The 24,844-nt window shown below is 36.8% G+C and overlaps 2 protein-coding genes across 2 annotated transcripts in view; one reads left to right on the plus strand and one right to left on the minus strand.

Moving 5' to 3' along the window:
- The window catches only part of F9 (coagulation factor IX), a 34,112-nt gene extending 29,086 nt beyond the window's left edge, over positions 1 to 5,026 (plus strand). The window contains exons 7-8 of the mRNA XM_054579563.1: positions 55 to 169; positions 932 to 5,026. Coding sequence (XP_054435538.1) covers positions 55 to 169; positions 932 to 1,479 — 663 coding nt within the window. The 3' untranslated portion in view covers positions 1,480 to 5,026. The remainder of the gene's footprint in view (positions 1 to 54; positions 170 to 931) is intronic.
- Positions 5,027 to 13,640: 8,614 nt separating this feature from the next.
- Positions 13,641 to 24,844, minus strand: part of MCF2 (MCF.2 cell line derived transforming sequence) — a 71,556-nt gene continuing 60,352 nt past the window's right edge. The window contains exons 24-29 of the mRNA XM_054579528.1: positions 24,662 to 24,728; positions 22,989 to 23,096; positions 21,140 to 21,236; positions 18,245 to 18,357; positions 17,224 to 17,324; positions 13,641 to 13,681 (exon numbers count right to left, since the gene is read on the minus strand). Of these exons, the coding sequence (XP_054435503.1) occupies positions 13,641 to 13,681; positions 17,224 to 17,324; positions 18,245 to 18,357; positions 21,140 to 21,236; positions 22,989 to 23,096; positions 24,662 to 24,728 (527 nt within the window). The remainder of the gene's footprint in view (positions 13,682 to 17,223; positions 17,325 to 18,244; positions 18,358 to 21,139; positions 21,237 to 22,988; positions 23,097 to 24,661; positions 24,729 to 24,844) is intronic.

Raw genomic sequence — 24,844 nt, forward strand, 5'->3', positions numbered from 1 at the left:
TTTGTTCTGAATCAAATTTATCATGTTATAAGATTCATAATTTTGTTTCCACAGGTAATTCTGAATGGCAAAGTTGACACATTATGTGGAGGTTCCATCATTAATGAGAAATGGGTCGTAACCGCAGCCCACTGTATCAAACCTGGTGATACAATTACTGTTATCGCAGGTAAATAAACAACAACAACAAAAAAAAGGATAGTAGTCTGCGGCATCACTTGATCGTCTATAAGACTAGTACACCATATTTTACCAAGGTCTAATAAGATCATTGTTAAATAAGTTGGGCTAATGGTAGAAGGGACATATTTTCAAAACTCAACTTGTTTTATACTTCAAGCTCCCAAGAGTTCTTTCGGTGTATCCCTATTAGCACTCACTTCAGTGGGAAACAATTGTTTATTGATGTCCCCATAAAACTGAGCCTTCCCAAAAGTTGTGTCATATCACAGATCTTTTTATCACTGGTCCTGGCACAAACTGTGGCTGGCCCTCAGCTAACATTTGAATGAATGACCAAAAAAAGGGGCCAAATTCTTGCAATTGGGAAAGTCTAGAATAATTCATGACAAGTAGATTATCACCTGTGATCAACGTAAGACTTGTGACAGCAAGGGTGAATGACACCATCTCTATGATGGGTCTTAAATCATGTTTTGGTCTGAAAAGAATGCATTGGCCCTCATTGCACTTTACCCAAATGATACCAATGTAAGATTAAGATCTTTGACATTTGGCTGCCAGTTAATTCTGCGATGCTGAGTGGACACTTTGAAGGCCTGTTTCTTTATATGAAAGACTACTTGTGACTGAAGATACATTTCTTTTCAGTGCGTGAAATGCTAGTTAAGTAAGTGATGCTTGGTGGACACTTGGAAAATGTGTCTCTATGTGAAAGACAGTGACTGACAAAGAAATCTGTTTTCGATAGGTAAACATAACATTGAGGTGAAGGAAGAAACAGAGCAAAAGCGAAATGTGGTTCGCATTCTTCTTCACCACAACTACAACGCAAGTATTAACAAGTACAGCCATGACATTGCCCTTCTGAAACTGGATAAGCCCTTAATGCTAAACAGCTATGTAACACCTATTTGCGTTGCTGACAAGAAATACACGAACATCTTCCTCAAATTTGGGTCTGGCACAGTGAGCGGCTGGGGGAGACTCTTCAACCGTGGGAGATCAGCTTCAGTTCTTCAGTACCTTAACGTTCCATTTGTTGACCAAGCCACATGTGTTGACTCCACAAAGGTCACCATCCTTAATAACATGTTCTGTGCTGGCTTTCATGAGGGAGGGAAAGATTCATGCCAAGGAGATAGTGGGGGTCCCCATGTTACTGAAGTGGAAGGAATCAGTTTCTTAACTGGAATTATTAGCTGGGGTGAAGGGTGTGCAGTGAAAGGAAAATATGGAATATATACCAAGGTTTCCCAGTATGTCAACTGGATTAAGGAAAAAACAAAGCTCACTTGAAGAAAAATGTATTTCTAAGGTTGATATATTTGGGATTGAAAATGAACAAGGTCTTTTACTTACTAATCACTTTTCTATCTCATCAGAGTTGAATAGATACATTCTATGAATATTGCTTTTTCACTTTATGGTAGAAGTCTATCTAGAATTGATATTTTACTAGAACAAGTGGACTAGAAAATGTAATCACTTGAGAAATGCAGGGTCTGGCAAAAGTAAGGCCTGCTTGAGTGTGGTTGATAAGGTAATAATATGGGCATAATAATTTATAGTTTTAATTTGAATATTTCACCTAAAAAATCCTATGGTGTGCTTGAGTGTAATCTTGTCATGTTACAGAATTACACACTTATGATTTTGTAATAAAAGATTTTGTAATAATAAAGGGGTGCTATTTGTGCCAGACCTGAATACTGTGGTAAGAATTTGTGACCATGACAAAATTGTGAAGTTAACTTCGTTATCCTGCCCATCTGGCATTATGTTTCTCCATTGAGGCAGTTTCCTGGTTCTCCCTCCTTAGAAGCATTCCATGTTTCAGGTCTTTCTTACCTCTTCCACCAAAACACCAAAATGTATTAGAAATGAATCCAGGATAGTTGGTCTAGTCCAACACAAGTCCAGCACCACACTCATAAAGGAAGAATACTGGAGCAGATGACAGGTTAAATCTCAATAGAATCACTACTTTTTCTGTACCCTTATTTTTGCATCCTTTATGTTTTCCAACTTCTAATCTCCAAATCAGTCTTTCTCTCTCCCTCTCTCCCCTTTCCCAGACACGTAGAGGAGGGAAGGGGAGCATCATACTGTTTTACTGGTATGCACAATTATATATGTCTACCAAAGCCAGACTTGCCTTCAGTTTAGTCTTGGACTTGCATATCTGAACATAGGGATTAAGTAAATCCTAGAGAACTTGGGTGAAAGTTCTTCTCAGAGTGTCACATTATTTTTTTTAAAGATTTTATTTATTTATTTTTAGAGAGGGGGAAGGGAGGGAGAGAGGGGGAGAAACAGTAGTGTGTGGTTGCCTCTCGCGCGCCCCCTACAGGGAAGCTGGCCCACAACCCAGGCATGTGCCCTGACTGGGAATCAAACCAGCAATCCTTTGTTTCTCAGGCCAGAGCTCAATCCACTGAGCCACACGAGCCAGGGCAACAGTATTAAAATACATACATAATGGAAGGAATGCCTTATCAGAATAGTTCCCTAAGAGCTTGTCATTGTGTTATTATGGAGGTCTGACCAGAAATGGCTCTATAAAGGCAAACTGACATGGCATTGTAACTAAGAAAGCTGAAAAAATGTTAGCAGAAAGAGCAGTTTGCAATCTAAGACTAGTGAAGTCTGCAAGGAAGAATTCATCAGTGTGTCTCCAGTACCAACCAGGGCTAAGGAAGAAGTTGCCCAGACCAGATAACATGAGCATCATGTCCCCCTAACTGGTGTATCCCCAACAGTGGAAAAGGGTGCACCAGGCTCACAGACATGAGTCATTCCAATGAGCCAACTAACTCCCCCTTTTCTGGCTTCATCCCCACCAAGCAACTTTTTTTATTATACATAGGCCTTCTATATTGGGTTTCCTATAGGGTTGCTGGCCAGTCAACACATGTACTTCAATCGGTTAGACAGAGTATCTCCCTTTTTGAATTAATAAACTGGTGTTCTGGTTCATAAATCGGCTTTCTGACTATGGTTGATATGAACCAGTCACCCCAGCCAGACCTTACTATTGTTGATTTCTTTCAAGTTATTCCAGTTAATACTTTAGTTTTTTTCAAACATAAGTGTCAATAAATGTATTCTTCAATTTCTCAAAAAGTGGTTCTTGTTGAGTCACTCACAGAAAAGGATCCCAAACACTACATTCAGCCAAACAATCAGAAGAATGTGTCCAAAAGCAATACAACACATCAGAGTTTTGATGCTCGGTTACCACTGAGTTTTCATTTGAGGCAGTGTGGATCCCCCTGGGACAGAACTGAGTTTAAATAGCTGCAAATATGGTCTTGCATAAGTCACTCTACATTTTGGGCTTTGATCTCTTCATTTGTATAATGAGTTTGACAGAATTCTCTCCAAAAGCCCTTGTTGATCTTGATAATCTGTGCTTACATTCCTTCATTTAAAAAATATTCAGGGAGGGATTACTGTGTGCCACGCATCAATAGTGTTCATTAAATTTGAATCCATATTTATATATTTTGTGAGTTAAGTAATTATGTAAATTGCCTTGTCAGTGCCGAGTACATTACTACCCAGTAGATGCTCAATAAATGTTAGCTGAGTCTGAATCTATGTTTATTACAGAGAAGGAACAATTATTGTGTCATGAAAAGAGGCCATACCTAAATAATGAGTGGGATTGAGGTTTAATTTTTTTTAAATCAGTTCTGCTATTTTTGGCTAAAGAAGGGAGAGAGAGGGGGAAGACACTGGAATTGTCCACCTTATGTTGAAGGAGGATACTAATTCATGCATGGAAACATGTTATTTCAAATTTTAATGACTAAGGGTCTGTAGACCCAGTGCTTGACAATTGGTAAAAGTGAGGAGTCACTCTGGCCTTGTTGCCATGGGGACCATCCCTCACAAAGGCAGCAGTGGGAGCTTGGCCTTATACCTTCTGTGATTGGTCTTGCCTGTCACAGAAGGAGGTGGTCTAGGGCCCATAAATCTCTAAGACACAGTTATCCTTTTTGCCATGAGCTCGAAAATGACTGAACTAATCATGAGCCACCTGTAGCATGTTGCCATCATTAAACTTGTGGGTCCCTTAAGCTCACCTAAAGGCCAGCGTCTTCAGAGCCATGCCCCGCTAGATTCTACCTAGAACATTTGCAGTCAGCATAAAAGAATCATTAGTGCTTTCAAAATCGCTGTAGCTTCTTAACCTAAATGGGCTGAAACATACATGCTGCTGCAATACTGGAAGCAACAGATTAAAATAGAGCTCTTGCTGAGTGAAGGAAAGTGTGTTAATGAGCGCAGTCATTTTAACTTGTTTTAAGTATAACTGTTTTTGGTTCTTTTTGAATATTAGATGCTTCATGCTGACAGGAACTAAGTATGGTCCAATTTTCTCTGCCAAGGGAAAAAGAATGGGTTTTTACCCCTACTCACCTGAACCGTGACTGACCAGATCACAAAACTGCTTCATAATCATTCTGCAACAATTTCTGAATGCAATCTAACAACATCCAATCTAAGAATGTCAGAGCTGCAAAGGCCCATAGACACTATCCAAACCACTCAGCCCATTTAACAGATGAAGAAATTAAGACCAACATAAGGCTAGGCCCAAAGTAATAGTGGCAGAGCCAAAACTAGAAGTCAGGTCTCCCACTAAATACTATGGAAGCATAGTGCTTTCCACTGGAGCACTGTCTATATTTTTAGAGCAGCTGGGGAATTCTGCACTGGTTGCAATCCTTTCAGCAAACTTGGGAATAAAACTGCCTGGAATTCATACTAGTGATACTTGACAAGTGACTAAATCATGAAGATGAACAGATAGCCTGAAAAGCAGAGTGGCAGTCAAATAAAAGACTGAAAGTACAGTCCCTGACTCATAGTAGGCACTCAGTAAATATGATGGGGCCGGCGGGGGGGTCTGAAAACCAGAATTTATTTATAAAAAATTATGCATTCATTCTTACATGTTTAAACTTCAGTCACCTTCAAAGTCTTCTCCATTTGATGCAATACACCTATCGAGATATTTTTTCCAGTGCTGAAAAGTTTTTGAACTTGTTGATGTTGATGCCTTTTAGTGCTTCTGCCGTTTTTTGTTTCACCTCTTCCACATCAGCAAAACACTTCTCTTTGAGGACTTTTTCCATCCGGGGAAACAAAAAAAAAAGTTGCTTGGGGCAAGATCAGGTGAATAGAGAGGGTGGAGTACAGGGGGTCATGCCGGTTTTGGTCAAAAACTGAACACTCAGCACAGTGTGAGCAGGTGCACTTGTAAATCACCCACCATGAAATAGGCAAACGCTTTGAAAGAATGTTAAAAAAAATTCACTGAAGCCAAATGCAGCCTCTTACAACAACGCCATCTGGTACACTGATCCAGATGGGTTCCTAGAACACTCACCTAGTTGGGGGAAGCCTGTACTATGAGGGGTCCACCCTCCAGATGATAATTCTGGGGTTTTTGGGTCCCCCCTCATACTCGTGGAATGAAACTGTGCTGCTGGTGTCTGGTTTTTAACCCAGCTGTGAGCACTGACCCTTCCAGATGTGACATTTGACTACTAGAGCAAGTTCATCAGTGTCGCCTGGCACAGTCATGTAAGCAACATTTCAACTTGCATCATTACAGCTCCATTGGTAAGACATATGTGGCACTGTAAGAGAGCAGGCTACTCCAGAAACTATTGTTTGAGGATTGAAAGAAGGCTTCAAAGGCCCACTGAAGGTGGGATTCTGACAACGTACTGCCAGATGAGGGTGACTGGAATACAAACTTCAGTGGTTGACAGGTCTATCTGGGCAAAGCATGCAGGAATCAGGGCTCTTCTTAAATCTGAAGCTTAGGCCATCTCCAAATCTCATGGTTAAAGCCACAAAAACTAGTGTGTTCTGCAAACTGTGGAGGCTGCTGAAGGAATCACAGCAAGGAAAAGACTGTGGCACTCCTACCCTTTTCAATCAGTCCAGGTACACAGATCACTCTACTCATTTTCTCTAACCATACTTTCAAGGCATACTTTTTTCACCCTGTCTTTGGGGTTATGGCTTGCCCTGAGATTCCCAGAGTTCATCTCAACCTCTGCTATGGATAGAGGTATCCAAAGGGATGAACAGCAGGTAGACCCTTTCTTATACATAGAGATAAAGAGGCAACAGCTTCTGGAACAGGACCAAAGTTTCTCCACTCCCTCACAAGACAGCAGCATTTCAAACTCCTAGGCAGATCATCTCACTCTGGTAGGAGAATTGCCCTCTTGGTAGAGAGAAGAATTAAAATAGGAACAGAGATATTCCTGATTCCAAAGACTTCCCTTCAAAAGGTTGCTCCATGGCAATGTTAAATATGACATCCAAATCTATAAGAAGTTGCCAACATAGTAAATATCCTGGATGCTGTCATTCTTGAACTTTTAGAAATCCTGTATTTAGAACCTCCAGATCAATAACCATGAAGTGGCTTAAGTGCTGACCTTATAAAGAAAAAATGTATCTCATGAGCTACACATTACATGCTCTAGTAAAGATCTATATAAAAATCCATTTCCCTCTCAGAATATATTACAAAAATAAGCATGCATCTTCATGATTTGAAAACTCAGCTTTGCCCAGGCTGGTATGACTCAGTGGATTGAGCATCACCCTGCAGACCAAAAGGTCACGGGCTCGATTCTCAGTCAGGGCACATGCCTGGGTTGCAGGCCAGGTCTCCAGTAGGGGGTGGGTGAGAGGCAACCAATTGATGTATCTCTTGCACATTGATATTTCTCCCCCTTTTTCTCCCTCCCTTCCCCTTTCTCTAAAAATAATTAAATAAAATATTTTCAAAAACTCCACTGTAACAGTAAAAAGCCACATCAAGAATGCAACAAGTCTCTGAGAATTGAGTGAATGCTTCTTAATGAACCAGCAGTGCAAAACTTGGTCATCTAAGTTAGGAATGAGATAATCATCCTGAACACATACAGGAATATGCCATAGGAGCGGAGGCAGACAAATATAGAGAGACTTCCTACATTGATTTCCTTCCAAGGATATAAAAAAGGAGTTATCACTAGTTTCCAGGAAATGTAAAAAAAAAAAAAAACACAAAAAAATATTAGCTTAGAAGAGGCTGTGGTTATAGCCCTGGCCTTTTCCTCTCCTGTTAACATTTATTGCTTTTGTATCTGTGTTCTCCGAGGCTATATTATCTCTTGTCTATGCTTTGTACCTTCATTTTGGTAGGTATTCTGTTGTTATACCTTGTTATTTTCTTAAGGAAGCTCTTGGGTTCCATTTGCATTTTGAAGTTTTATATCTGAATCAAACTGTCATTCTTGGTCACAGGGATTAAGTTTCTCTCAATACACCTCACATATTTTTCACTGTCCATAGTCTCTTCCTTGTGCTTTTTCTAGAGCTCTACACAGTCATGCTTAAGATCAGAATCTCTGCTTCATTTGTTTAGAAAATGTAAATTTGGGTAACATGTGTGCCAAAGGGATAGCCACACATTACCTAATGGTCAGTTAAAATTCAGAAGTCTTAGCACACTCCAAAAAGGAATTTTGCTGAACACTCACTATTGGTTTAGCACTCTATCTGTTTCATAAGACAGAATCAGTGGTGTGCTGGAACTGGCTTATACCAACTCCTAAATGCCAATTTTGCACATCTCTTTCCTAGTTCAGAGACTTCATGTCAAAAGCTTGAAATCCATCATGGTAGAGATATTTACACCATAGATATTGAAAAATGCTACAAATACATATTTTTTGGAAGATGTCCCATCGTTTAACATTTACAAACATACCAAATTGACACATTCTAATTATGACTAAAAATTCATCATTTTTACAGTCTTCTACTCAATTATTGCTATGAGTGAGCATTAAATACACTGTAAATGAAAAGGTAAAGTTGTTTAAGGAAGCTAAATGTTCATGAGTAGAAATATTGAAAAATTAGACCTTTAAAATTATTCTCAGGTGGCAACAAGCCATTATTTTATGCCGTCAAATAAAACATAACATTTCTTCTTTAAAACTATTTTATTTACTTATTTTTGGGGAGAGAAAGAGAGGGAGAGAAACATCAATCAGTTGCCTCTCAGACACACCCCGACTGGGGACCCAACTGGCAACCCAGGCATGTGCCCTGATCAGAACCTAACCAGTGACTTTTCACTTTGAGGGACGATGCTCAACCCACTGAGCCATACTGGTCAGGGAAAAACATAACATTTCTTAAGTGCAAATACTTCTCCTACACAACACATTCACGCATTGTTAAGCCAACGGAGGTTTATTCTCTGGTAGTTTTCTGCTGGTATGTTAGTTCACAGTAATTTGTAATTTATTTGTAAATACTGTGGGAAAGAGTTCTTATTTTCAGCCAGCAGGTAAGATTAAAAAAGAAAAAGTCCTACAGGCATGTATGGAAGATAAGATGTCACAGAGTTTTACTACATTTCAATCATCAGGGGACATGGTATTATATTTTCCTTTTCCAGTACTGAATTAAAGTGAGAATTTTTTAGTGTGAAATGTTTCAGATATATAAAAATATACAAATAATGTCATGAACTCTGAGGTACCAATGTTCATCCATTCCTTTTCTTTCCCCATCCACCTTAAAAGGCAGCTATCATCCTTAATTTGGTGTTAATCACTATCCAGCATACCCATATACCTTTACTCTAAATTATCCATTATACGTTTTGTTTTGCATACTTTAAAACTTTACAAATGAGGTCATATTGCATCTCTCCTGCAATTTGTTTCTTGTGAGATTCACTGATGTTGATACAGGTGGCTCTAAATCATTCATTTTAATTTCTATCTAGTATTTGGTTGTATGATATTCCATTATCATGTTACCTCTTCCAGTGCTCAGTCATTCATGTTGTTTCCAAATGTTTCACCCTTCTAAACAATTCTACTATAAACATTCTGACCCATATGCGTCTTTGAGCACGTTTCTCCAGGGTAGATACTTAGGAGTAGATTTGTCAGCCTTACAGTATTGACTTTGACTTCATTTGACATTAGCAAATAGCTCACAAAAGGGTTGTGCTAATTTATGCCCCCTGTAGCAACGTGGAAGAGTTCTTTTTGCTTTGTGTCCTTCCCAATACCTGGTGTTTTCAGCAATACACGTACGTTTTTAAGCTACTAATACTAACATTTTAAATGCCAGCTTTGCATTGAATTCAGGGATTTTTAAACTAGTTGTAAATGTACAGTCTGTCTTGTGCCCTCCCTGGGGTCAGTAAAAAGAACATTCTAGCCTCTAATATTATATTTCAAAACGTCCACTATATTTTTTCCCTTTTAAGCATTTTTATTATGGTTGAAAAGTTAGAGTTCACTTAGTTACATTTTATTTGCTCTCATTTGATTTCTCTCATAGTTTGCCATGTTAAAAAGGACTTTCACTATTCAACTGAGATAAAAACTATTAACTAAGAAAATCCTCAGCTCTCATGCTTCCAAATCTTCCTGACTTCCTCTCCTGCCCCATTATATTTTCATTTCTTCTCCAGCCTGGTTTTATTCAGTTATTTTCGTAGTAATTGAGTTAGTCTATCTCACAAATACTTAGACAAAACATATCTTTGAAATGGTTTACATTTTATTTTGGTTTGGGTTTAAGGAAAGTTTTGTTTAGCCTAAGGAATACATTCTCACAAAGTCCAACTTCATTGGCTGTCCTCAATATACCTGTTCAGTCTTATTTGGTGGACATGTGCTGAAACTATCTCCTCAGAATTTAATATGCTAATTTGGACATGTGAAAATGAGGTCATCAACAAATATTGGGTAGACCCTCACAAAGTGCAAGGAAAAACTTAAGACTTGAATATGTCATGAGCCTTCATACAGAAAATATATTTTGAACTAAAAGGGAATTATGTTTTTAAAAAAGTGCCTGTTGTTGCATGGATGGGCCTGGAGAACACTATGCTAAGTGAAATAAGCCAGTCAAAGAAAGACAAGTACCGTATGATCTCACTTTTATGTTTGGAATCGAATGAACAAAATAAACTGATGAACAAAACAGAACCAGAGGCATGGACACATGGAACAGACTGACAGCTGTCAGAGTTGGGGAGGGGAGGCTCAATGAAAGAAGGGGAAGGGACTAGACAAAGAACATGTGTGCATGACCCATGGACACGGACAACAGTGTGGTGATGACCAGAGGCAAGGGAGGTGGGAGCTGGGTGAAGGGGGACAAAGTGAGGGGGAGGGAACAGGGACATCTGGAACAATGCCAACAATGAAAATAAAGGTAAAAATATTTCTTTAGAAAAGTGCTTGTTGTAACTTTTATTAATTTTCTTTGGAACAAAAATATAAAAGGTTTTAGATTTTGTTTTTCATACTGTTTTTTTCCTAAGCATTTTTCTGTCCTTGGGAAGGCCGCAAAAGACCAACTGCAAACTGGCCATTCCAAATCAATGTAGGGAAGTGTACTAAAATGTAATAAAAATGACTTGTTTTGACAATTTAATGCTTGATACTTGATTCATTGAACACTCTAGAAACTACTGCCCCTGTGGGAAGCTGATTCCTGTGGTCTAGTATATTAATAAGCATTATTGTACTTAACAATAAGCATTTTTCTCAGAGAAAGTGTGAAGCTGGATTGATTTGACTAAACCCAAAACAAAATCATTGACCTAATTTCTCTTCAAGTGGTGCATTTCATACACGCCCTTACACTTTCAAAATTATACTCTGAAATTTTCTCTTTTTGTAATAGAATATTGAAGCTTAGATGCTGGGGTGTTTTTTGTCACAACTATATATTCTATGTTGTGAGATTCACACATAATTTTGGGCAAATGTAAACAATAACATTTACTCCTCAGCCCACATAGGAATAAAAACTTAAATACACTTTAATTTTCAAGGCGTTCTTTGTAGTTGGATTAACTTATTAACTAGTTCACTGATCGTGCTTCCTCCAAAGAGCTCAAAAATAAATTTCAGGGCAAAGGAAACAGTTGACCCTGTGATGGGACGCTCATTAAGACGTCTGAAACAATCTCAGTTTTTAAATAACAGAAGAGTCAGCCAAACCAGTTTGTTAGGCCTTTGTCTCCTAATGAATATTAAGACACAAGTTCTAGAGTCCAAATAAGCTGTGAAAGAAACCATTAAGTCTGGCAAACTCAGCTAAGAGTCCTTGGCATGCAATGACTCAGAACACAAGTACAGGTGTGTAGATGCTTTCCAGGTTTCCTTCGGCTGCATTATATGAAAGAAGATTTTTTTCAGTGTGGAAAAATATCCACTCACAAACATGGTTATTTAACTCAGGAAACCTCATTTATTGCTATGCTAGATTTGGGTGGAGGGTTTTTTTTTTAATTATTTTTAAAGATATTTTTATTTATTTGTTTATTTCTAGAGAGAGGGAGAAAGGGGGATAGAAACACTAGTGTGGGATTGCCTCTCGAGCGCCCCCTACTGGGGACCTGGCCCGCAACCCAGGCATGTGCCCTGACTGGGAATCCAACCAGTAACCCCTTGGTTTGCAGTCCAGTGTTCATTCTACTGAGCCACACCAGCCAGGGCTAGGTGAAGAAGTTTTTTGAGCCGACATTTTACCTATTGCTAGTCAGATATCTGTGTCTATCTCTGTCTCTCTCAAAGAATCATCAAGTTAGGCTGAAGGTAAACATTTAACTCAAAATGTATATGGTGCCTATAAAGTATAACTAATAAACTAGATGGAAAGAGTTTTCAATATATAATTTATACTATACTAAGGTGAAAAACTATATGAATGAATTTAGGTTGGACATTTTTAATGTGGGATTAACGCAAGTATATTTACATTGTAAGTATATTCACAATGTAATTAAAATTTGAAGACTTAAAGGGAAATTGCTGCTATATATTTTATAGTAACACATTTATAGCCCAATAAAATGAGTACAGCGCAGTTACATATACAAATATAGCATTCATTGTACAGTGATTAAAACATTAAAAGACTATAACTATATGCTTGAATCTATAGAATTCAGTATTGTCTTAAATGATTAAAATCCCTAGTTTGATACCATGAAATTAAAACATTTTGTGCGGAAAGGCATCATTATTCAAAAATTTTATCTTCTAATTCTCTCTTCTAATCACAGGATCAGCACACAAAAGGAATGAATTTTAATTTCATTTAGTTGTTATTTTTGCAGAAGCATTAAGTGAAATATCAAATATATGGGCATTTTCATGAGTTAGTCATAAATCAACCATCATAAATTCCAGCGAGTATACATGGGAAGATTTATAATTTCTAGGTATCTTTGAATAAAATACAACCAGTTTGTCATACAAATTGTTACATCAAAGGATACCACTGGCATAAACTATGATCTCAATATGACACACAAACCTATTTAAAAGATAAAATATTTATGTATTATATAGTTATTGACTTGTTTATTGTAACACATGTCATCAAAAAACATGCACCTAATATGCCAACTTGATAATAAAATGCATAATCCATGATTCAAAAGGCAGCAATTTCAAACCATTGTCTTCACTGCTCCTTGATATAAAATACACCAAGCATAAATTCAACATTGCATGCAACAACTGGCCCTGCACTATAAAACAAGTCATCACACTGTTTACATACATAAAAGAAAGACATCTATACATGTATTATTAAAAAAAAACCTAGGAACAAACACAACATAAGTAAAGAAAAACTTTACTACAACAAATTTTTTTTTCCAGAAAATTCAAAAGCAAGTGAAGACACTGGAAGGTAGAGCATTGTTACAGGAACACCTCTTGTGCATATATGGGTATTTAACTTAAAGCTGTGAGATGTGTGTCTAAATTAAATTGCAATGCATAAAATGTAAACTTCAACACATTCTAACTACAGGATTTTTAGCTTTGGATCTTTTTAAAACTATAAGACAGCTCTGAAAACCTTAAATACCAGCCAAAGTGCAAAAGAGGTCCTTCAGAACATCTCCCTTTGGTATATTTTAATCACATAGATCACAGAATTAAATAATAAACTATGAATTAACAAAGTGGTTTAAAATTTGATTCTCTTCTCTCTTTGGATTTTTTGTTTTGTTCCTGAAAAGTTACCAACAAAATTATAGGTAAAGCCTTTTATCTATAAATGTTCAAACTAATTGATTTCCAGACTTTTTAGATGGAATCTGAATGCATGCCATAAAAAAAAAACCCTTCCTGGAAACAAAGTAACACTGCACTTTTCACCTGCTGGAAATGGAAGGTGTGAAGATGCTTCTTGCAAAAATGAGACAAACTGTGAGTGATGAAGTCCACCTCAGTCCTGAGATTCTGTGAATGCCATGGGGCAGCATAGGATCATCCTGACTCTTGTGATGTTTACCTGTAACACTTTTAAGAGATATAATCTAGTTCACACCTCCAAAGGAAATCTTAATTTTAAAAGTCTATTCAGTCTCCTTTAATTCAAGGGGAAGTTAGTTTCCTTGAGTTACTCAGAGCAGCATCTACAAAATAATGAAGAATGATGTTAATATTCAAGTGATTTTCAAGGTCAAAAATGTTCTCTGTGCTATGATTTCTAACACTGATTATAATGTACAAGATGGAATCAGTTAATTTGGGGAAAAATGTGATTCATTACAACACATACTTGGCTTAGGAAGTATTCCAAATGTTAGTATCTTAAATTTTATCTTATTCTAATAGGCATACTATTTTAATGTTGTGAAGTGCAATGTTTCTTTGTATATCTCTTTGATACTTCTCTTTCCTGGTTAGTGCTTTTTCTGCTCTGTACAAAAAAGAAATTGTTCTCACAAAAGTTAGGAGTTTCTTCTTTCTTTCTGCTGCATAGTATTCCATTGTGTAAATGTACCACAGTTTTTTTGATCCACTCATTTACTGATGGGCACTTAGGTTGTTTCCAGTACTTGGCTATTGTCAATTGTGCTATGAACACTGGGATGCATAGGTTCTTTTGAGTTGGTGTTTCAGGATTCTTAGGGTATAATCCCAGCAGTGTAATTGCCAGGTCAAAAGGCAGTTGCAGTTTTAGCTTCTTTTGGTGGGGCGAGGGGACAATGGTGGAAAGGGGAAGGGACTGGACAAAGAACATGTATAAATGACCCATGGACATGGACAGCAGAGTGGGAACTGACTGTGGGAGTGGGGGGTGGGCTGGGCAGGGGAGAGCAATGGAGGGAAATTGGGACAACTCTAATAGAATAAAAAAAATTGTTAACCACTCTGCCATGAAGATATTGTCCTGTGTTTGCTTTGGATCAAGCAAAAGAGGGGAAAAAAACTCATGGGCATGGACAACAATGTGGTGGTTGCGGGGGTAGGGGGTGAATAAGAGGGATAAATGGTAATGGAAAAAATCAATAAAAAATAGTAATTGCTCCTGGAAACAAAAAGAAGCTTTATGATTCTAGCTTTTATGTTTAGGTCTATGGTCCAATCTAAATTAATTTTTGTATATGGAGTAGTGAGGTGGAGAGATGAAGGTTCATTTCTTTTCCCATGTAGATATACAGTTACTCTAGCACCATTTAATAAAATGTTCCTTTCTCCAGTTAGTAGACTTGGCACCTTGATTGAACATTAATTGTTTATCTATATGTGGGTCTACTTCTGAACTCGTTTTTATACACTGCACTGTATTTACTGTAGCCTTATAGGGTCTTGAAATTAGGGAGTGTAAGTCAGTCTTCCAAATTTTTCAGATTCTGTTCCAGATTCTTTGCTTTCCTGTATACATTTTAGAACAAACTTCTCTTTATTTTTTCCCCCCAAAAGGACCTGCTGAGATTTTGGTTACATTAACTCGAAAGGTCAATTTGGGGACAACAGACTTCTTAACAATGCTGGTATTTCCAATTCTTGAACATTATATATTGTTCCCTTTCTTAGGTAATTTTAAATGTGTTTTCAGCAATGACTCATGGTTGTCAGTACAGAAGCCTTTAGACATTTGTCATCAGATTGATTTCTATTTGTTTTACGGTGTATATTACCAATGTAAAATGGTGTTCTTTATTAAATTTCATTTTAAATTCTGTTGCTAATATACAAAATTACAATTTATTTTGTATAATGATTATGTATACTGTGGCCTTATAAAATTTACTTATTACTCCTAGTAGGGTCTTTTTATGTATAGATTCCTAATGATTTTGTACATACACATGATCTGCTGAGCACAACAGTGTTGCCTTTTTCTTCTTTTCTAATCTTTTTGTTTATCTCTTTATTTTGAGTTATGGCACTGGCTAGGATTTCCAGTATAAATGTTGAATAGAAATGGTGAGAGTCAATATCCTTGCCTTGCTGCCAATCTGAGGGGAAAAGCTTTCAATATTTCACCATTGAGTGTGATGTTAGCTGTAGTTTTTCCACAATTGTACATTATCAGGTTGAGGAAATTCTCTTTATTTATAGTTTGGTGAGAGTTTTTATCATGAATGAGTATAGAGTTTTGCCAAGTACTTTTACACATCTATTGAAATGATTACAAAAATTTCCCCTTAATTATGTTAACATGGTGAATTACATTGAATTTTAAGTGTGTAATATAAGTATTTAAAGCTATAATAATTTCATATAAAATTTCCACCCTCTTTGGCTGCATCCACAAATTTTGATATGTTGCATTTTTATCCAGCTTGAAATAATTCTCATTTCTCTTGTGCTTTTTCTTCTTTACCCCACATGTTGTTTAAATTTGTGTCATTTAATATCCAAATAGTTAGAGATTATTGATTTCTAATATAATACATTTGAGATTTTATAAGATTTCAATCTTCTGAAATTTATTGAGATTTATTTTATGGCCTAACATATGCCATATCTTGCTGAATGTTTTATGTGTACTTAAAAGTAATGGTGTATTCAGCAGTTGTTGGGTTTTAAATACATGTTCCTTAGTTCAGATTGTTGGTATATCAGAATGTTCTGATTACTAATTATCTAAATAATTCCATAATTCAATAATTACCTAAATAATTCAACAATTAGTACAGAAAACATTTGAAAGGTGATTCAGATTTGGAGTACCAAAAAACCAACCAAACAAGAAGTGACTCTATTTGCGGGGTTCCTGGGTGATGTAATATTTACATTGAGCCCTATCATCCTTAGATTTTATTTTATGCCATTAAATGAAAATTTGGAACCAAATAAGTTGCTACTGGTTTATTAGATTCATCTAAACACAATGTACCACTACCTGGAATTTAAATACAAGTCCAAAACTAGAAATTCAAAGGAAATATGTACATATAGAAATAATAATCTTGTTCACAAACAAGTATGGTTTCTTTTCTGTGCTGCCTTTTCATAGATAGATCAGTATAGTATCGCTCAAGGAAAAAATTTACAAAAATATGGGTTTGTATACAGAAATTTTATGTACAAAGGGTTGGAGCAATACAACGGAACACTAGGTTAGTTCTCATTGCTTCTTACTACCTTTGCACATTAAATCTTGGGCACAGACACAAAGAAGTGGTGTGTGTGGCAGAAACTACCGTAACGAAAGAACATGTTCTGTGAACTGAGTAAAAACATACTGCTAAAGCATTCATGGATAGTAAAGCTGGTACCTTGAAAGTATTTTATCAGCATTTGGTTCTGAATGATCTCTAATAAGACACCACATGATCATGGTATCTCCCCTGGTAGGTCAAGTCCAGGAACATGTGTAAAGGACCCATGGACAAAGACAATGTGGGTAGGATTGAATGTGGGAAGTGGTGGTGGGTAGGGCAGGGGAGAGTAATGGGGGGAAAATGGGGGCAACTGTAATTGAACAACAATAAAAAAATAAAAATAAAAAAAAGACACCACAGTTCCTGGAACTCTTTCAAACCTGTCAACCTTATAGGGAAAAGTTTAACGTGTTTATTAAATCATAGCTAACGTAATAAGTTTGCAGCTTTAATTTCTAAGTGTAAAGAGGTTCTTTCCCTATGCCAATTTCATGTTTGGTAAAGCTTTAAAACTTGTAGCCTTTAAACAAATAGTATACATTCTGTTCATATTATACCTGTAACTTTGGCATTCCGAAACCTATAGTCACCGATTAAAATCTGCAAACTGTTCCCTGGAACCAGGCATTTTTTTCTTCTGTTTAGATTTCTCACAAACCTAAATAATAAATGAATTAGTAGCCAACAATGGTGATATAAGCTAATAAAAAAACAAAGACATTGCATTGCAGCTCAAATTTCCACAAAGCTATTGCGTTTATTCAAAGACCTTCACTCACAAAACTATTGCACATATTCAAAGACACTGTTCTTGAGTCTTTTGAGTAACCTACAAAGGATTGGGGTTTCTAGCAAAAATGGTTATTATTTTAACTAAACATCATTAATTTTCACCCTTGTGTGTATACTCTCCCATCTTTAGGGTCAGAGTACATGGTCAATATAGCATTTCAGTAAAGTTGTTGACACAATGAAATAATAATTTCATATGAAATTTCCCAGATTTGTGGAAGCTTCATTCAGCCCTCTTCCAAACAATATTCCTTCCTGTTTGGGGTTCTCTAAAAATTAAACAGTACATTTGTCAGAACCAGCTTTGCAGTTGGTGCTACATAAAGTCAAACATATAAAGATAGGATAAGACAAAAAATCAATTATTTGAACTGATAAAGAGAAGTGTGGCTATGTTGTAAAGGAGCAAGGCATGATCCCTGGCATACAGTAGGCATTCATTAAAGATGTGATGATTTAATGAATGACTGAAATTACCAAGTGTAATGCAATCTGTAGCCATTACAAAGCCAGATGTATCAGCTGGAATGTCTGAGCCAAAGGCAAACCACAAAAGAGCATGCACTCACAGCATTTCATTCTTTGAAAGCATTTTTCACTCACCGAAGGTTAACATTCCTTTCAGTGAGCTATATAGGCATGGCTGAAGCAATGAAAATGAAACACTGATAAGAACTGTATTTCTGCTTCTTGAGACTGTATATCAAAGATACAAGTAAAGCAGAATATTTTATTAGACCATGTGCCCCATGCAGAGGTCATCACAGGCATGGAGAACACACCTACCATTGACCCTCAACATCCTCATGGAGAAGCTGAATGACATCTCCATTTCTAATCAGGAGGTCTTCTGAGCCTCTATTCCTGCAATCTGCTAGGGCTTTATATTTGTCTGGAGGCTGTAAGGTTGTTTTGGAAAATTACATTATAAACTTGTTTGCAAAACTACTTGCACAACTGCATGCTCTGTGAAAAAGAATTCACGTGGTACTTCAATGGTAAATGTAGCTGCAGCAGCTTTGCAGGAACGAACAAACATGAGGCAGTTTGTGATGGGAGAAAAAGCAGAACATGTGTTTATTTAACCTGAAGAACTTGGTTTAATTTGTGGAAGAGAATTACACCATGAACTACACAGAAAATAACAGAGTACAACTAATTTAAGTTACACGAATCATAAGCATATATCCAGAATAAACAAATGTAAAAATAATTTTAAAATATTATTATTCGTAATCTACTCTCATGAAAAATTTATCATGGCACATACAAAAGGCAATGGCTCTAAACAAAGATTTACTAATGCTCCCAAAGGACTTCTGGTCTTTATACTGTTTGGCACAGGTGAAAATAATGGGCACAAAAGCTCTGGGTCCAACAGAAGCAGGTTAAATGTTGAACTTTATCTGGCCCTAATCTTTTGCAGCTATAATTTTAACTGGATTCATTAATAAGCTAAAAAAAAATCCAAGCCACACTGATTGTATTTGGTTACAAAGGAGATGGAGAATAATAAATCTCATGTCCAAAAGTAGCTAGAGATGTTTCCAGCACAATATCTAACACAGTCAAAACACGATTTCAAAAAGTAAAAGTACCATAACTCAATTTTTTAATAAAAGAAGAGAAATAATTATGTGATGTCAATTCTTTACACATCCACAGGAATTAACCTAAAAACAATATCCGCGTCGCTTGAGCTGAATGTCTTTTGAGCAGCACTTTTATCAAATGGGCTGAGGAGCAGGCAGGAAAGAGCTACTTGCCATTTAACATAATAGCTTCATCAAAATAGGAGAGTCATCCCCGACAGACTCTACAAGGTAAGCAGCACCCATTATTTCTGGCTCTTTGATTTGATAAAGCAACGCTAAAAGAGCAGCTCATTGAAGCACATTTTGCTTGGGGGAGGGTGTCTTTATTTTTTTGTATGCATTTTTTTTTTTGTATGTGTTCCTTAGTAACACGACTTGGGGAACTATTGGGAGAATAGAGGAAAACTAATAAGTTTTTCTACATTCCCATCCCCTATGATTAAAGCACTAATCAGTTTTGCATATTTGCTTTATTTTCTGACACCATAGCTAGGGAAATGCTTACTAAAGATTTTGTCAGTTCTTGACAATCCCCTTGCAGAGCATCTAGAGCAAACATTTAAACCTCAACTGGCTTCCCCTGATTTTTCACTCACATCTGAACAGTTACCATTCTCAGACAGTATTAATTTAAAAAATGAAAGTTAATTTTATTACTAGTCTAAACTGGTGGTTCTCAAAGTTTAGGGGGCAGAGCTTTAGAGGTTTCCAACACCCATCCAAGGGTCTGCAAGGTCAAACCTATATGAAGACATTATTTGCTTTTTCACTCTTATTCTCTTGTAAGTATACAGTAGAGTTTTCTAGAGGCTACCTGATGTGTGATAACACAACGGACTGAATGCAAAAGCAGGTTAAAGTGACTTGCAAAAATATTTAAAATGCCACTCTTCTAAGTAAATGTTGTTTTGAAAAATGTAAAACTTTAATTAAAATGTTATTTATATTAACTTACAATGGTTTATTAATATTTAAAAATAATGAATAACTTTGTCAGTTTTAATTAATAATATGGTAAATATTAATAGATGTAAATAGGAGCTCTTTGGGATTCTCAATAAACTTTAAGAATGTAAAGGTTTCCTAGATTAAAATGTTTGAGCACTGCTGGGCTAGACAATTAGCACTGGACAAACCTCCTAGCAGCACCGAGCCTCGGTTTCCTCCTCTGTGCATTGGAGGTAATAAAGGCCTGCTCTTCCTCTCAATAATACTATGAATATTAAATGGGAAATTATATTGTAAACTGTAAAACACCATACAACTATGTTTATGGTCATTGCATTATTAGTAGAAAGAACACTCTGCTACTTTTTAAAAGAAACCATTCAAATTGATGCTCCGTAGCTTTGTGGTTATCCATGCCATTATTCCCTTACTCCAAAATTAAAACTGCCAAATGGATGGTGTTGCTCTGAAGGGCACCAAGGAGCAGTCCACTACAAAGCGCCATTCCCCCCCTCCAATCTGGTGACTTCAGAAAATTGGAGATATACCCTAAAAAGTCTAACTCCCCTCTAATAATCCAATAGGATCCAAACAATATTGCAAACTACTTCTATAAAACACTTACTTTTACCCTAAAGCAACCTCCTTTCGTTTTATGGGGTAACTCCTTGCTCTAATATGCTGAAATTTAGTATCATTAGCACATTCTTTGATAGCCTATTAAACCATATTCCCCAGGTGTTATTAAAGAATTTTTAATGTGTAAAACTTATTTCCTATATTTTCCAATCTGGAATCTAAATTGATTTTTAAAGTATATTTGCCTTTTCTTTCTTCTTTGACTAAGTCTCATGTGCCTCAATTGAAAACAAAGTAATGAAGCTCAATTAAAGATAAAACTGCTCAATATATAGAGACGTGGAATGATTGACTATTCGTCTCATCAGCTTTAGTAGGAACTCCACATATAGCTCAAACAACCTGAATGTTGATAGCTGTTTCCAATCTTTTGGCCATGGCATATACCTAATGGCCTCAAGGACACTGACAAAAGATTTCCCCTATGTACTTCCCCTATTTCATCAGTACAATTGCCTCAAGAGTTTCCACTTACTTATTTTAATATGTCATTACTAACCATTAGAGGTCTTTCTTCTTCATTGTCAACATAGGAAGAGTAGAAATAGTCGTTGGACCATGTCTCAGGCCCTTCAGAGATTTCTGCAGTCCAAACAATAAGAAAAACATGGAGGGTGGAAGTTACTTAATGGTACTGGTCCATCAAAGGAGAGAAGTAAACTTAACAGTAGTAATCAAGGCTACAGTGGTCCAAGAATAGTACCTCCCTATACTAGGACCTCCAATTAGACTATACTGTTTTAGAATTGCGGATATTTTGAAAGGGCCCGGAATGCCATGCACTTCTTTTATTAGGATGGTTTCGAGTTGGGGTTGGTGGGAGAGTTATTAAAAATAGTAAGTTAAATAACATTCCAGAGAATATTTACCCCTTCTTATAGAAAATAATCTCTTCCAATTTTTTTCTATAGCATTGTATTGATCCATTCAAATAGCACTTATAACATTCTACTTAGTAATATTATTTTTGACTTGTCTTATCTCTCTTATTAGGCAGAGAACATGTGTTATTCATTGCATGTCTCATAAGGACCTTGCATCTAAGAGGTGTTTCATTAATAAAATATTTTGAACTGATATGAATTAAGCAATCAATATGGGCAGAGGATTAACAGAGTCTCAATTTGGGCACACTAAACACTAAACCAGTCACGTAGCATTGGAACAGTTATGTCAACTTTTTTTAACTTGGTTTCCACACCTATCAAATGATGGCATTGATACTAGTCTCCCTCCTGACTTCTCTGGGGGCCACAGCATAGATGACCTGATGGAAGTGACCTTTAAATTGACATCTGAAAGTTGAGTACTGTTATCATCACTTATTTTTAAAGACCACCATATTTAAGTGGTACATATTGTGCACTCTGCTAGGCATTTCTCCAGAAAGTCTATGCTGTTGATCCCAGAGTGGTTTAGGTAGCCCTGGTGGATGCTTCTGCAGTACCTTGTACTTACTTCCCTGTTAAAATAAGCATCACATTTAATTTTAGTTGCTTGTTGAAGTATCCTTCTATGTTCCTAGCTTCCTGGGGATGGCAGCTGAGTGTACCTTTTTTTAAAAGATTTTATTTATTTATTTTTAGAGGAAGGGGAAGGGAGGGAGAAATAGAGGGAGAGAAACATTGATTGGTGCCTGACGGGGGATTGAACCTGCAACCCTGGCGTGTGCTCTGACTGGGAATCGAAGTAGTGACCTTTTGCTTTGTGAGATAATGTCCCACCAACTGAGCCACACCGGTCAGGGCATGACAGTATCTTGATTACACTATATGCCCAGGGTTTTGCACAATTCCTAAAATACAGGCTGTGTTATATTTGTTGAATTAAACAATTTTTTGAAATCAGTTTTAATGAAACAATTTCCATTAAAAAATTACTCCAGCTATAGATGACTCTTTTCTATTCATTAAACCTATGGTGAGTAAAGTATGCATTCCTTTAAGCCAGTATATGTTTTATTCATCCCTGTGCCCTGTGTAGAAGGAGTTCTCAAATATGAAAATGCATCAGAACAACTGACATGGAGAGCTTACTAAATCACAGATGGCTACATCTCACTCCCAGAGTTTCTGATTCAGAAGGTCTAGGGAAGAGCCAGAGAACTCACCATCCCTACACATTCACAGGTGATGTTGATGCTACTGGTGCAAGAACTGCACTAGGAGAACCACTGCTCTACAGTGTTCACCAGCATCTTGCATATGCAAGACATATAAGCCTTATAAAAACTGGTTAATTTTGTTTTCTTCACATAATGACAACAGGCAGATTTTCCAGATTAACAATGGGAGAAAAGAATTTGCACAGCCGTGAATCTTACCTCCAGATAACCATGACACATACCTGTATTGGCTTCTGCCTCAACTGCCGGGATGGCCTTACAGACCTCCACCACCGAGCTGGGGTGCTCTGATTCAGTTTCCTGGGGGCCTATACAATCCCCCTGCTGCTTTCTGAAATAGTAAATATGCAAAAATAAGTGAGCATTTATACAGTCTAAGAGTAATAACAGAGTTAAAATGGCATTTTTTTCTATGGCTACCATGTGTCAAGAACATACCCTGAGAACCCATTCAGACAGAGCTAACTCTCCCTTACTTAAGTCTGTGTGGTAATAGTTCATAATATACAAAAGTTTAATTCCTAGGATCCAAGCCAGCAGGGCCTCTCTTTAACATGCAAGAAAAAAGTTACTCCCTTTGTGACCTAAGGCGGGTAAAATTCCCACAGCATATTATACTGTATATTTGAAATTTGCTAAGAGGTAGATCTTAAATGTTCTCACACCACACACACACACACACACACACACACACACACACACACACACACGGATAACTATATGAGGTGATGGATGTGTTCATTAGCTTACCTATGGTGAATATTTCACAATGTATGAATGTATATGTAGTTTAAATCCTCATATAATCTTTAAAGATACAAAATTTTAACTATCAACTACAACTTAACAATGTTGGAAAAATATAAACAACAAAAAAATCCCTATTACTCTATGAAATGTTAGCCTTAATAAAGTCAATAAGATATATGTAAATGACAATGAAACTCTGATTCATACTGTTGAGTTGTATAAGCTACTATAAAGTCAAATATTACATGAAATCTAAAGATTTTACTTCTATAATGTATGACAAATGATCAAGTATTGTGAAGACAAAGACTTCCAATGTGACTTTTTAAATGGTTTAAATGGTTGGTCCCAAATGAACCAACACATTTTTGCACCTGATTTTAGCTACCTCTGAAAGATGATATACAACAAAGAGAAAAGAGCATTCTTAGTCAGTCATTCAATGATTGATCTATCAGACAGAGGATGCATGGTAAACTTCTGTGTCCAAGCTTTGGAATCAGTGTGGTGAATCTTTCTGCATATCTGCAAATGTTCTATGGAACTCTACCTTTTAAAATTCCTAGTGGCAGAATGCAAAAACCACATCTCTAAACCAGTGCTCATAAGTGCTATCTTTTTGGACTGCTACCTTCCTCAAAGACTTTATGGTTGTGTCCAGGCAGAGTTCCTGCCAAGGATCAGTACCTCATCTCTAACTACGTAAAAAGAGAGACCAAGTCACCAGCAAGTGGTCTCCATCAATGGACCACAAAGCTGTGGGCCAGGAGAGGCTGCCAGTCCTCCATCATTCTTACAAGTCTCTTTGTCCAGTCAGACAGAAGGTAACCAATATATGTTGAAGAGAAATCATGAGTGCAGCTGCTTTTATGGTTAAGCCTACATGCCAAATCCCCCCACCCCCTACTATACTGAGAACAAAGCATTTGAAATTGTGTTTAGCCCAAACTATTGTGTTATTTTTAATGTCATGGGGAACAACTGTATAACTATTAAGCAGTCTCCAAGTATAAGGATAGTACTAGAAAATGATGTGTTTATGGAATTTGATAAGTTATTGCTAAAAGGGCAGGTAGTTTCTGTCTGAGATACGCAGGGAAAACAAAAGACTGTGGGAATGATGGTTCTTAAAGAATAATCACTTACTCATCATTCTGCTGAGAAGAAAGCTGGCCCTCTGCAGTTAACTGATTATATTGCTCTTGATGTTTAACTGTGGAATAAAAGAAAGTTTATACAAGCACCATTTAGAAGCCACACTTCTTCCTTCCTTGAAGACCAATGACTTTCACATATGCACCCACATACCCCCTACCCCATTCCCATTAG

Source organism: Pteronotus mesoamericanus, unplaced genomic scaffold (genome assembly GCF_021234165.1).
Source record: "Pteronotus mesoamericanus isolate MK-2021 breed Mesoamerican mustached bat unplaced genomic scaffold, CSHL_Meso_final contig_55, whole genome shotgun sequence".
Lineage (NCBI taxonomy): Eukaryota > Metazoa > Chordata > Mammalia > Chiroptera > Mormoopidae > Pteronotus > Pteronotus mesoamericanus.